Source organism: Erinaceus europaeus, chromosome 13, assembly GCF_950295315.1.
Source record: "Erinaceus europaeus chromosome 13, mEriEur2.1, whole genome shotgun sequence".
Classification (NCBI taxonomy): domain Eukaryota; kingdom Metazoa; phylum Chordata; class Mammalia; order Eulipotyphla; family Erinaceidae; genus Erinaceus; species Erinaceus europaeus.
This window is the reverse complement of record NC_080174.1, coordinates 79,169,831-79,184,000: the sequence shown is the minus strand read 5'-3', so window position 1 is coordinate 79,184,000 and position 14,170 is coordinate 79,169,831. Positions and strand designations below refer to the sequence as shown.

Below are 14,170 nucleotides of genomic sequence, written 5' to 3'. Positions count from 1 at the left end.
AGAGATAAATGGAGGGAGGAGAGGAAGACAGAGGGGGAGAGAAAGACAGACACTTGCAGACCTGCTTCACCGCCTGTGAAGCAACTCCCCTGCAGGTAGGGAGAGAGGAGGGGAAGACAGAGGGGGGGAGAGGAAGATAGACACCTGCAGACCTGCTTCACTGTGTGTGAAGCGACTCCCCTGCAGGTGGGACTTGAACTAGAATCCTAAAGCTGGTCCTTGTGCTTTGCACCATGTGCGCTTAACCCACTGTGCTACCACCACCCGACTCCCAATTTCTGAGATATTTTCAAGATATTTTACTTTAAAATAATTTTCATTATGTTGTTATTTTTATTATTATTTATTAACAAATAATCAGTGAAAGCTGCCATGGTTATTTACAACACATGAAATCTATTTATTATTAATGACAGGTGTTTTTTCATTTCTTAATAAAAGAGGTAAGCACTTAGCTATATCGGATACAGACTTGTACACTTCCTTACCGTTCTGGTTTACATCTGGCTGAAGATCTTCAATAAGTTCTTGCTTCTTTTGTAATTCTTCATGGACCTCGGTTAATTTTTCCCTAAATAATTGAAAAAGAATGGAACTTTGAAGTAAAAAAAAATACCTCTGAATGAAAACTAGTTTCTGCCACACACTATCAGTAGACTGTGGGTAAGTCACTTCTAATTCTTAGATTTCTAAGCTGTGAAATGGGAATACTGCCAGCCAAATTTCATTTCACTTATTTATTTTTAATTTAAACTGGTTTTGTTGCTAATGAGAAAGAGGGGGGAATGGGAAAGAAAATATCAAAGAATGACTCTGGCAACGTAACATTGGGGATTGAACTCAGGGTCCTATGCTTGAAAGTCCAATGTTTTATCCACTGCGCCACCTACTGGGCAATCCTGACAAATTTTATAAAGTTGTTTTGAGAATTTGAACAGGTTGGCAAATGGTAGGTGTCAAAAATGTCACTACCACCTCCACTCTACCACAGTCCCCTCCCCCCAACTGCTTCCCTGGTCCCCTCCCACCCTACCCCAGTTGTCACACTTGCTGCCTAAGAAAGCTAAGGTATCATACAGGTTAAATATCCCATATCTTATATAATTCAGTTAGGATCACTGTTTTGCTAAATTTTCAAATTATTTTGGTAAATGAAAAATGTAAGAATTTGGAATCAACTAGCAAAGAAACTGAATTTTTAGCATGCCTTCCATTTTATTTTCTGGTGGCCGTGACCAATCAACAAGCATTAATAGCATTTGCTTTTAGAAATACATTCAGAAAACATGTTAACTTTAGAAGCACTTCTAAAAACCCTCCCCCCACATACTTGAAATGAAGTTCAGCTTTACTTACAGATGAGCTTCCAACTTCTGTTTTAGTTTGCTGGACTATAAAAATTTAAGAAAGTTGCTATAAGCAAACTATAGTGACAAAGTGACATTTTCCAGACATCAAACTATTTTTTACTTCCGTTTGAAGATACACTGTTTAAAATTACAAACACTTTAATTATTTTGTTTATTTGCTTTAATAAAAGATACAGAGTAGGTGGGGTGGGGGCAGAGAGAGAGAAAGAGATACAAACTGACAGACACACTAGAGCACTGCTCAGCTCTGGCTTATGGTGGTGCTAGAGATTGAAACTGGGGGCCTCAGAAACTCAGGAAGGAGAGTTTTTTTTTTTTTTTTTTTTTTTACATATCCATATGCTATCTCCCCAGCTCCAAATATGAATTTTCTACCATATAACATACTTGTAATAAAAAAGTTTAGGACATATTTACTTAAAGGGGATAGGATAGGGAAGTAGAAAATAACCATTCTAGAATTTTTTTTTAAATATTTCTCATACAATAAAAAAGGAAAAAGTAGTAAAGGTAAATAATATACTTTAAAAATAGTAAGACAAGCTGAAAGTGATACACTGTGCCAAAAAAGTACTTAATAAATAATTCATTCATAATGCAAGTTTTAAGTGTTTATGCCTTTAATGATTAAGAGTTACTATATTCACAACAAACTTCATTATTAGTGCAAACATTTTAAACTAAACAAAGCGAATGCTCTTAGGAAGTGACATTTAATACAAAATTTCCTCTTTGGGAAACATTTATATTGCAACAGTGGCTCTGTATCATTTGGGATATCACCATCATAGTAAATAAAGAATAAAAATGGATGATCTGGATACCATTATCTTTTTTTTTAGAAGATAAACTTAAAATCTTTAAAAAGTAATGCAACCCAAAGTGTGTTTGTGTCCCCCCCGCCAATAGATCCCACTACAGATATATTCCCTAATATGACTTAGGAAATATTTGTATGTAACTTAGGAAGTATTTGTATGAGAGAGGTTACAATACCGTATATATGCACATATGAGATGCCGCCATGCATGAGACGAATTCTATTTTCCAAGCCCCCGGGGAAAAAAGAGAAAATCACATAAAGCATATAAAAGACGGAAAGGAAACTTGACCCTTTCAATGTTCCTCTTCATTTCTTTGCTTATTATCCATTTTTCTCCCCCATCAAAGCAGGTATGATCATCTCCTAAATTATATCTAATCCAAATCCAACAGACATCTAATCCCATCTGTTGTTTTACATTAATTACATCCCTCCCTCAATTATTACTTCATTTCCCTTCTTGCATAAAAATATCAAGTTGTAAAAAAAAGAAGAGCTAGGTATATTTCAGATTTTAGGCTGGGTTTCATCTCTTTTAAGTCTCATCTCTGCCCTCATAACATCTGCCATCAAATAGCATTAGAAATGGCAAGGTCCTCAGTCAGTGGGCAAAGTGAGGAGAAGTAAGGAATGGTGTGTCCAAGATTGGATTAAGGTTTCTATTTTTGAGAGTTCAGGATGATTCACTTATTTAATGTTCCTGTGGAAAAAAAAATCTCCTTAGCTCTTTTCTTTTTAGAAATTTCCTCAGCTCTGGTCAAATGGTGGTGCACCCGCTACGGCACACATGTCATCATACACAAGGATCCAGGTTCAAATCCCCAATTCCCACCTGAGGGAGAGAAAGTTTCATGAGTTCCCTCTCTCTCCTCTTCCCTCTCTAGCATCCCTTCCTCTCAATTTTTCTCTGACTTTACAAAAAAAAAATTTTTTTTTTTCAAAAAGGCCACCAGGAGCAAGTGGACTCATCATGCTAACAGCAAGCTCAAGCCTCAGCAATAATTCTGATGGCAACGAAAAAAGAAAATAAAAACAAATGAACAACAAAAAAGCGATTTCCTCCATTCTAACTGCTCATTATTCTCACTGGGGAGACAGAGTGGCAACAGAACAGTGAAGACTTCAACAATTGTTAGGTAACACAGTCTCAATCAGGAATGAAAAACCTTAGGTATAGCAACTGAAACAGGATAGAGAGAAATCAGCTCACAATTCATTCATTCCATCAATCAGTAAGCTCCAAATTGGCAAAAAGCACTGCATCTATTATGCAGATATATACGGTATTTAAGGATACCCCCAATGATAAGGTTGATACAGTCAAATGCAAGAGTAATTTCTACATCCATTAGAAAATCCATATGCAGTAGACTTATTATAGTTTCTAAGTTACGTACACTTTCTCCCTCAGATTTGGAACCTTGTTCCTGTAGAGATTTCTGGAGGTCCTCGATTTGCTGTTGTAGTCCTCGGATGCGCTCTTTGTTCAGCCTGTTATAAAATGCATCATATGTGTTTACTTGTATTGAAAGTCAAGGCAGTTAAGGGTCTCAAGATAAATTTATGCAACTAATTCACAGAATATACTTTTGAGAGGTCAGGTGGTAGTGCAGTGGGCTAAGCGCACGTGGCGCAAAGCACAAGGACCAGCTTAAGGATCCCAGTTTGAACCCCTGGCTCCCCACTTGCAGGGGAGTCACTTCACAGGCAGTAAAGCAGGTCTGCAGGTGTCTATCTTTCTCCCCCCCCCCTCGGTCTTCCCCTCCTCTCTCGATTTCTCTTTGTCCTATCCAACAACAAACAACATCAACAACAACAATAATGACCACAACAAGGGTAACAAAAAGGGGAAAAAATGGCCTCTAGGATCAGTGGATTCATGGTGCAGGCACTGAGCCCCAGCAATAACCCTGAAGGCAAAAAAAAAAAATATATATATATATATATATATATATATATATATATATATACTTTTGATAGTAGTAACAAATGTAGGATAATTATCCACAGCTACCTGTACACCATAGTAAGGTACTTAAAAGAAAATAATTCTAAAAAAGACATTCTTTTGTTATGCAAGCATCATAATCAGTATAAAATTTAGACAACTAGCCCAATCTTCCTGGTTATTTTTTTAAATTTATTATTATTATTATTTGCCTCCAGGGTTATTGATGAGGCTCAGTGCCTGTACCATGAATCCACTGGAAGTTACCAGGTAGAGTTTGCATCTGTTTGACTTTTTCTATTCATATATGGCACAGCTTGGTCCTTTAAAATGCATCATTGTTGTAGTTATCACATAGTACAGTGATTATTCTTGTGTTTACCATGTAGTTGAAAAAAAAAAAATCATGACACACTGCTGCATAGAAAAACAGAGGAAAATCCATCATGGCTTTTCCTACAACCCAATTATTTTCATATAATAATTCTCAGTTATTTCTAGTGCTGATAGCTATAAAAGGTTAGTACTATTTAATGGTCACTTCGGAAAACTTTACTATACTATATATATAAGTACTATATATATAAGCTTGAAAAACTTACATACCCCTAAAACTCCTAATGTTCTTAAGTTCCAATAAAGTTTGGTCAAATAAATACAAATACTTTATTGCAAGTATGTTAGCTATTAAGAGGTAGGTTAGCATAGTGGTCAAGAGTGCAGACTTAGAAGTAGGATGGCAGACAGTTCAAGTGTAGTCAGAACTTTTTATCTATATAGTTTTGGGCACGTTATTTAACATTTTCTTGTATCTCAGTTTCCTTATGGATAAAAAATAATCGCATCGTGAAGTAAAGGGAAAAGATATCACAGTTAATACTACACAGAGCTACAGTGAGAATTTCCTGAGTTAATAAAGAAAAAAAAAAAGTGCTTAAGAAAGTGCCCGGTGTAGTGGTCCGGGAAGCAGCACAGTGGATAAAATGTTGGACTCTCAAGCATGAGGTCCTGAGTCCAATCCCAAGGCAGCACATGTACCAGAGTGATAATCTGGTTCTTTTTCTCTCTCCTCCTATCCCTCTCATTAATAAATAAATATTTTAAAAAAGAGAAAAAAGAAAGTGCCTGGTGTATCAGTATTCTATATATAGTAATTTTTAAAGCAGAACATGCTATTTTTTCCTATTTTATTTCCTTTATCTACCTACAGAGTAATTTCTAATGAAGAATAAAATAGTTAAAACATCTATGTTTACCTTAAACAATGTAAATAGATTTAGAGAAATATTTGCAATGCATACTGTATTTTTTTTTAATCCAAATCATTTTCTCTGGGAAATAATTATTTACCAGACAGTTTCTCACCCTCTTGTGACAGGTGTCTGCATGCCTCTCCCACCACCAACCCAAGAGTCTTTATCATTGTGTCTTAGACAAGGTGTGCTCTCCCCCACCCCATGTCCTCCTAGTCCAGAGTCTTTTGCTTTGCTTTGCTTTGCACATCTCACCCAGTCCAAGTTCTACCCTGTGCTTCCCTTTTTTATCATCACACTGGCATCAGGTAAGTGCACTATTTACTTTCAACACATGCCTTGTAATCTTCATCATAACCTGAAAACCGCATCAACTTAAACTTAAGAGTTACACCGCAACACAATGATTGCACCTCAACATGCTTCACTTCAGACTGTGTCCAGAGACTTCACGTGTGGAATGACAACCCTTCAACTTCATTACTCTGGTGAGACCTTTCCTTTCATAGTATACTCTAATTCCATCTCAGGTGGTTCACTTTCTAACAAAGTCCCAAAACCTAGATATACACCAGTTTCTGTGAGAGAGAGCATATGTTCACACGTATCCGTAAACTACTGCAAAATATATACCTGAAAGCAGAAGTACACTAGAGTTTGCAGTGAGTATCCCCCTAACACTTCCTCTCCACTATTCCAAGCTTTGGGTCCATGATTGCTCAACAACTTGTTTGGCTTCATATGTTAACTCTCTTTACAGTCACCAGGTTCCAGATGTCATCAGGATGCCGGCCAGGCTTCCCTTGACTGAAGACCCCACCAATGTGTCCTTGAGCTCCGCTTCCCCAGACACACCCTACTAGGGAAAGAGAGAGGCAGACTGGGAGTATGGACCGACCAGTCAATGCCCATGTTCAGCAGGGAAGCAATTACAGAAGCCAGACCTTCCACCTTCTGCAACCCACAATGACCCTGGGTCCATGCTCCCAGAGGGATAGAGAATGGGAAAGCTATCAGGGGAGGGGGTGGGATATGGAGATTGGGTGGTGGGAATTGTGTGGAATTGTACCCCTCCTACCCTATGGTTTTGTTAATTAATACTTTCTTAAATAAAAAAAAAGAGTTACACCGCATAGAAGTTATAGTTACATTGCATGTAAGGTGCAGAAACCTACCTAGAACGAGTAAATAATGTTAAGTAGAGGTAAGATTCCACAGTCTATGTTCCACTTATGTACCACACTGCAGCAGAACATCAGGCTGCTGTTTACTAAGTCTGTACCCTGTCCGTTATAAAGAAATCAACATGAAATTCAAAGTTAAGGAATTTGATTAACCCAATCCATTAAAATTAATAGTAGTGGAAGTCAGGCTGTAGCGCAGCGGGTTAAGCGCAGGTGGCACAAAGCACAAGGACCGGCATAAGGATCCCAGTTCGAACCCTGGCTCCCCACCTGCAGGGGAGTTGCTTCACAAGAGGTGAAGCAGGTCTGCAAGTGTCTATCTTTCTCTCCTCCTCTCTGTCTTCCCCTCCTCTCCATTTCTCTCTGTCCTATCCAAAGACGACAACAACAATAATAACTACAACAATAAAACAACAACAACAAGGGCAACAAAAGGGAATAAATAAATAAAATATTTTAAAAAATTAATAGTAGCAACCTAAAAGTCAAATGTAAGATTCAAATTTAAATTTATTCTGAAAATATTTAAACTATAGTGATGTCTTCTCTTCCAATTCCTTCCTGTTGTTTTTTTTTTTGTTTTTTTTTTTTGGTAGCTACCAATAGAGAAGCAGAGAGAGTGAAAGACAAAGCAGCAGGGAAGTTTCCTTCAATATCCTGGGGGCTGGGGGCTAGGGGCTAGGGGCTAGGGGCTGGGGGCTGGGGGCTGGAGGCTGGGGGTTGGGGGCTCGGGACTGGGGGCTGGGCTTGAACCTGCTCTGTGCCCATGGCAACACAGCACCCACCCAAGTGAGTTGCTTGGTTGACCTTACAATGAATGATGTTTTCAACTTCATTCATGGTTAGTCATTAAGCCCACCAGGCATTTCATTTACAAAGGAGCTTGTCACCTTTGCTCGGTTTCCAATTCATTCATCTTGCGGTGCTTCTGTTCCAGCTGCTCCTGAAGCTCTTCTATCCGCTCGTTCTCTGTGCCTTCCTGCTGTAAGCGAAGCATCTTGTTTTCATGCTGAAGTCGAATAAATACCTCCCTGGGGATGAAAAGAAAAAAAATAAACGTTGCCTTTTTTTTTTTTTAAGTAACATTCTTATATCCTTAACTTATTTGAAACGGAAAACTCCTGTCCCTCAGCAGTTATTATTTTAAACTGTCACTAGAGTGGAGCTGGAGAGATAAATAAACTGCTAGGACATGCACCTTGCTATATACACGGCACAGGTTCGAGTCCCAGTACCAGAAGAATGCTGGTGCTCTGATGTTTCCTCTCATCGCTGCCTCTCTCCATCTCTATCTGAAGAAAAAAGTGACTTGGAAATACTAGAAGAATGCATGCATGAGGCCCTGATTACACAATATGAAGAAAAAAAGTCACCAAATTGCTGTAAAGATTTTACAATAACAGTTTAATTTATGTATCTAAGTACACTGGACTCAAAACAAGTAGTAAAAATGTTCAGTATAGGTGTAATATTATGTCATTAACTGTTTATTCATAAATATTTAAATGCAAGTTTAATACAAGATGAGTTTTATTATTTTGAAAATTCAAAAATTATGCATGATAGGTAATATATACCACATTCCTGGAAACTACATTTAGAAGAAGTAGATTTAAGAAATTATAGTTAGCCTACATTTTTAAAACACACTTTTATGACAGTCATGCACTGTTAGAAATAAATTATAAGTGTGTTGATTTTAAAAAAGCAGATGATAGACAAGGGTGGGGGGGGGGTAGGTGGCATAATGGTTATGCAAAGAGACTCCCATGCTGAGACTCCAAAGTTCCAGGTTCAATCCTCTGCACCACCATAAACCAGAGCTGAGAAGTGCTCTGGTAAAAGTAAAAAATACAAATGATAAGCATTACATGAAATAAAGTAAAATGCTCTAGCCTGCTATCTTCCTAAATCCTGTTCTCCAAAGGCAACAATCTTCAGTTATTTTTTTATCATCTTATTTGGGGTGAAATAATAATTTAAAATAAAGACAGTTGTCAGATGAGTACAATTTCCTATCTCCCTGTGATAGGTGCCTGCACCACTCACACCACCAAGTTCATTCCTCCTCCAACATTTGCACAGGGCCCCCAAAGCACTCTGCCTCCCTCCCACCCCCATCCCACCCAGAGTTCTTGGTTTGGCTGCAAGAGACTACACTTAGGCCACTTTCATCTTTTATTTTTCTTTTATTCCTGTGTTTCTTAAGTTTCACCTGTGAGATCAAACCAGTTCGTTCTTAAGTTTTGTGTTGATGCCATCACAATAACTTTGAAAAACAGGGGCTGGGTGGTGGTGGCACACCAAGTAGAGTGCACAGTTTTTTGCCCAAGGTCCTGGGTTCAAATCTGCAGGGGGAAGCTTCACAAGCAGTAAAACAGTGCTGTAGGTCTCTCTCTTTTTCTCTCTTTATTTCTCTATCCCCTCTCAATTTTGCTGTTTCTATCCAAACCAGAAAGCAAGAGAGAGAGAGAGGAAGAAGGAGGGAGGGTGGAAGGAAAGGAAAGAAAGAAAAGAGGAAAGAAAATGGCTGTCTAGAGCAGTGGATTTGTTGTGCAGGCCTTGAGCCACACAGCACTAACTCTAGTGATGACTGAAAAAAACCAGACTCATATGCCTATATAATTTTTAAAGATTTATTTTTAATTTTTCTATTTAATTAATTAATTAAATTTATTTATTTGCCTCCGGGATTATCACGGGGGTTCAGTGCCTGCACTACGAATCCACTGCTCCTAGAGGCCATTTTTCCCTTTTTGTTGCCCTTGTTGTTTGCCTTTGTTGTTATTATTACTGTTGTTATTGCTGTAATTGTTATTGAATAGGACAGAGAGAAATTGAGAGAGGAGGGAAAAACAGAGAGGGCAAGAGAAAGACAGACACCTGCAGACCTGCTTCACTGCCTGTGAAGTGACCCCCTGCAGGTGGGGAACTGGGGGCTTGAACTGGGATCCTTTCGCCAGTCTTTGTGCTTTGAGCAATGTGTGCTTAAACTGCTGTGCTACCATTTGGTCCTTAATTTTCTTTTTTTTAAATTTTTTTAAATTTTCTTTCTTTTTTTTTTCTTTTTTTAATTTATTTTATTTATTTATTCCCTTTTGTTGCCCTTGTTGTTTTATTGTTGTAGTTATTGTTGTTGTCGTCGTTGTTGGATAGGACAGAGAGAAATGGAGAGAGGAGGGGAAGACAGAGAGGGGAAGAGAAAGATAGACACCTGCAGACCTGCTTCACCGCCTGTGAAGCGACTCCCCTGCAGGTGGGGAGCCGGGGTTCGAACCGGGATCCTTATGCCGGTCCTTGTGCTTTGCGCCACCTGCGCTTAACCCGCTGTGGTCCTTAATTTTCATATTTATTTATTTATGTTAGAGACAGAGAAATTGAGAGGGAAGGAGGAGATGGAAAGGGAGAGGGAGAGACACCTGCAACACAACTTCACCATGCTCAGCTCATGAAGCGTCCCCTCTGTAGATGAGGGCCAGGGCTAGAACCTGAGTCCCTGTGCATTGTAACATGGACGCTCAACTAGGTGCACCATGCACCACCATCTGGTCACCCAACTGATTTGTTTTTATAAGGGAGACCGAAAAAGACCTGAGTACTGCTGATCCCTGGCTGATGGTGGTGCAAGAGAAAGAACCTGGGACCTCTGGGACCCCAGGAATGCAAAGCATACAGCTATAACAAATTGAATTATTGCCTATCTTTTTCTTCTCCTCCCTTCCCCTTCTCCCTTCTTTCTTCTTCTTCTTCTTCTTCTTCTCCTCCTCCTTTTCCTCCTGCTCCTTCTCCTTTTTTCCCCTCTCCCATTACAGCCAGAGCTTCTTTGAGACTTCATGTCTGTACATTTCCACAGCTTTTGGCAGACTCATTCATTTTATTTTTTCATCCAAGTAGAGGGTGAGAGACATACAGGTATAGAGAGACAGAGAGAAAGACATCACAGCACCTGCTGAACCACTGGCAAAGTGCCCCCTTTGCAAGGTGCTCCTTAGAAAGCTGGTCCTCAGGGACACTAAGACTGGTATTAGACTGGATGAGATATCTTGTGGATTCTCTGAACCATCTATTTTTTTTTTTGCAGAGTGGGGGTAGGGCGGTTGCTTCACAAGCTATGGTGCAGGTCTGCAAGTCTCTGTGTGTGTGTGTGTGTGTCTCTCCCTCTTGTCTCCTCCTCCTCTCTCAGTTTCTCTCTGTCCTATCCAATAAAATGGAAAAGATGGCTGCCAGGAGCAGTGGACTCATAGTGCAGGCACTGAGCCCCAGCAATAACCATGGAGGCCAAAAAAAAAAAAAAAAAATATATATATATATATATATATATATATATATATATATATATATATATGAATCTAGGTCCTCGCCCATGGTGATGTGTCTATTCTACAAAATGCACCACCACCCAGCCCCATGTCTGGTTGTTATTGCTGGTTTTTTTTTTCTATTTATTTATTTATTTTTTAATTTATTTATTGGAGGATTAATGTTTTACATTTGATAGTAAATGCAACAGTTTGTACATGCATAACATTTCTCAGTTTCCACATAACAATACAACCCCCGCTAGGTCCTCTGTCATCCTTTTTGGACCTGTACTCTCCCCCCACCCACCCACTCCAGAGTCTTTCACTTTGGTGCAATACACCAACTCCATCTATTTTTTACATGATATTAATATTGCTGAATGCTAATACAAGTATGAGTCAGATTTCAGTAAAGTGTGTGAGGAGCTGTCAATATCAATTATAAAGCTGAAAATCAACACTTTGTAAACAGGGTAAATGAAAGAAGTCAATCTCAAAAGGTCAAATACTCCATTATTTCATACATACATGAGATGTCCATAACATTCAAATTGAGAGAGACAAAAAAGTAGTGGTTGATGATTTATAATTAGTGATGGTGGTTACATAGGTGTCATAATACTAAAGTCACTAAACTGTACAAATTAAAAAATAAACCACATCTCAGTCAACTTAAGAGTAAACAAGTCTGAATGAGTTAATCTGTTATCATTAAAAGGAAAAGGAAGCTCTAAGAATCCCAGATTAGCCACGTGTAGCAATAAACACAGTAGTGAAATACCCAGATAAAAATATAGTCAAAAGGAGCCTCTAGACATTATATTTAATTTATGCTTCATCCTTCTGCTGCTATGGATAATTCTTCTTTTTTTTTAAAAAAAATTATCTTTATTTATTGGATAGAGACAGCCAGAAATTGAGAGGGAAGAGGGTGACAGAGAGGGAAAGTCAGAGACACCTGCAACACTGCTTCACCACTCATGAAGCTTTCCCCTTGCAGGTGGGGACTAGGGGCTCAAACCTGGGTCCTTGTGCATTGTAGCATGCACTCAACCAGATGAGCCACTACTCCACCCCCTATTGATAATTCTTAAAACATTTCTTTTCACCCCTGTAGGAAAAGATTTTACATTGAGCTTAAGGATAGTGAAAATAAATTCAGGTCATATTAGAAAAGCTAAAGGGTCACTCAGCGAAGTGATAAAGCATTACTTCTCATGAATTAAGACTACTATAGTGACAATGTCAACATGAGGGAGAAAGTGTAAGCAGATGAGACAATGCATGTGACTCATTAAAATAAAATACAGGAGCCCCTGGCTTCCCACCTGCAGGGGACTCGATTCACAGGCGGTGAAGCAGGTCTGCAGGTGTCTCTTTCTTTCCCCCTCTTTGTCTTCCCCTCCTTTCTCCATTTCTCTCTGTCCTATCTAACAACGACATCAATAACAACAATAACTACAATAACAACAACAAAAAAGGGCAACAAAAAAGGAATACATTAAAAATAAATAAATAAATAAAATGAAATACTAAGAAATTTACCTCCAAAAAAAAATCACATTTCACATGTTAAGTATGGATTAGCAAATAGTACAGACACTTTTACCTATATTCTACTGGCATGATCTCAGCAGCAAGATTTTCATAACTTTTTGGAGCAGATGCATCTAAATAACAACAACGAAAACAAGCACAGAAGATTAATATTCGGTATTTCTCCCATTAAAAACACTGGTCTAAACCCAGTAAGAATGACCTGTTTGGTTGAAGTGGTCCTGCTGCACTTGTGAACATCGGAGTTCCTCATTAGTCTCTTTCAGAGTATCACGCTGTTCTATTAATCTCTAAAGAAAATAAAAATAAATTTAAAAGTCGTTTAAGTAAAATATTGAGTTCTACCCATAAGTAATGTGCTTTATGTTTAACATAATTTATCTTAGTACGTTAATTTGATAACTGTTGTTATTCAACAAAAATGGAAGTGTTCTCACTTTTTGCTAAGGCGTTGTTTTCTTGAATAAGTCAGATATGGTGACCCTTATATACTATACTGTTTGTGATTTCTCCATTGGTTTATTTTTGAACCAAATGAATTATGTCAAAGTACAGATATGCAACCTTAGAGTAATGGGGCAAACACACTAAATTTGGTGGTAGATTAACCTGGGTTTCACTACTTTCTTTCTAGCTGTATTTCTTGGTCAACCTATTTATTTGACTCTTTTGACTTTAATTCCAGTAGTTTGGGACATGGGTACAGTCTCTCACCTCCCTGTGATAGGTGTCTGCAAAACATTCTCACCTCCAGGCTGGGTCCTTTTCCACCACCAGGCACCAGGACCCAAACCTCTGCCCACATCCCTACTCCCAGAACCCTCCCATCTCCTTTCCCAGAGTACTTTGCTTTACTGTCCAGATTTTACTTTGTGTTCTTCTGTCGTCATTTCCTACATTCCCATATACTCACCCAAAGAGATCTACATACACTTATGTTTACAGCAGAACAGTTTGTAATAGCCCAAACTTGGAAGCAACCCAGATGCCTACTACTTCTAGATAAACGGCTAAGAAAGTTGTTGTATACACAATGGGACATTATCCAGCAAAAATGAGGAAGCCATCTTTTTTACCTCATGCTGGATTTAACTTGAACAGATTGTGTTAAGGTAAGCCAAAATGAGAAGGGCAATTACTGGATGATATCTCGTGTAACTGGGACTTTGTACCCATATTTGATTACTATTATCACCCTCCCCCCAGCCCTGAAGGAGCACTGAAAACTACAGTTGGTAACAGCTGTGTTCCCAATTAAGGCAAAGAAGAGTTTGCTCAAAAATTCCATTATAGTCTTTGCTTCACAAACTTGCATGGAATTTTTTTTTTAACAAAACATTTCTATATACTTACAATTTTAATTTGGAGAAAGAACTGGTTGATACTATTTCCATTCTTAGAACTCAAGTACAGTTCAAAGAAAACAACAAAGAAAATAGACATTACTTACCAACTTTATATATGCTTACCTCTTTTTCCTTTAGTAAAGCTTCATGTTTTTCTTCAAGCCTCTTCATTTCAAATGCTAGTGTGTCTGCCCTTTTGGATTCAGAGGAAAGTTTACTGTGAAGATCCTGAACCTTTGTTCAGAAACACAGGTAAAATACAAGAAAATATAGTATTGGTAATTGTTCTTATATCAATAAACAAGACATTGATTTGCAATAATATTTAAATGAAGATCACAGTTCATTTCTAAAAGTCTCTGTAAACAGCATATAGATAAGAACATAA

General features: G+C 38.3%; 1 protein-coding gene across 1 annotated transcript in view; it reads right to left on the bottom strand.

Annotated features, from left to right (window-relative positions):
• Positions 1–14,170, bottom strand: part of HOOK1 (hook microtubule tethering protein 1) — a 74,905-nt gene that overhangs the window by 11,561 nt on the left and 49,174 nt on the right. The window contains exons 12-18 of the mRNA XM_007522721.3: positions 13,906–14,016; positions 12,639–12,726; positions 12,489–12,549; positions 7,469–7,609; positions 3,591–3,684; positions 1,357–1,391; positions 489–571 (exon numbers count right to left, since the gene is read on the bottom strand). Of these exons, the coding sequence (XP_007522783.1) occupies positions 489–571; positions 1,357–1,391; positions 3,591–3,684; positions 7,469–7,609; positions 12,489–12,549; positions 12,639–12,726; positions 13,906–14,016 (613 nt within the window). The remainder of the gene's footprint in view (positions 1–488; positions 572–1,356; positions 1,392–3,590; positions 3,685–7,468; positions 7,610–12,488; positions 12,550–12,638; positions 12,727–13,905; positions 14,017–14,170) is intronic.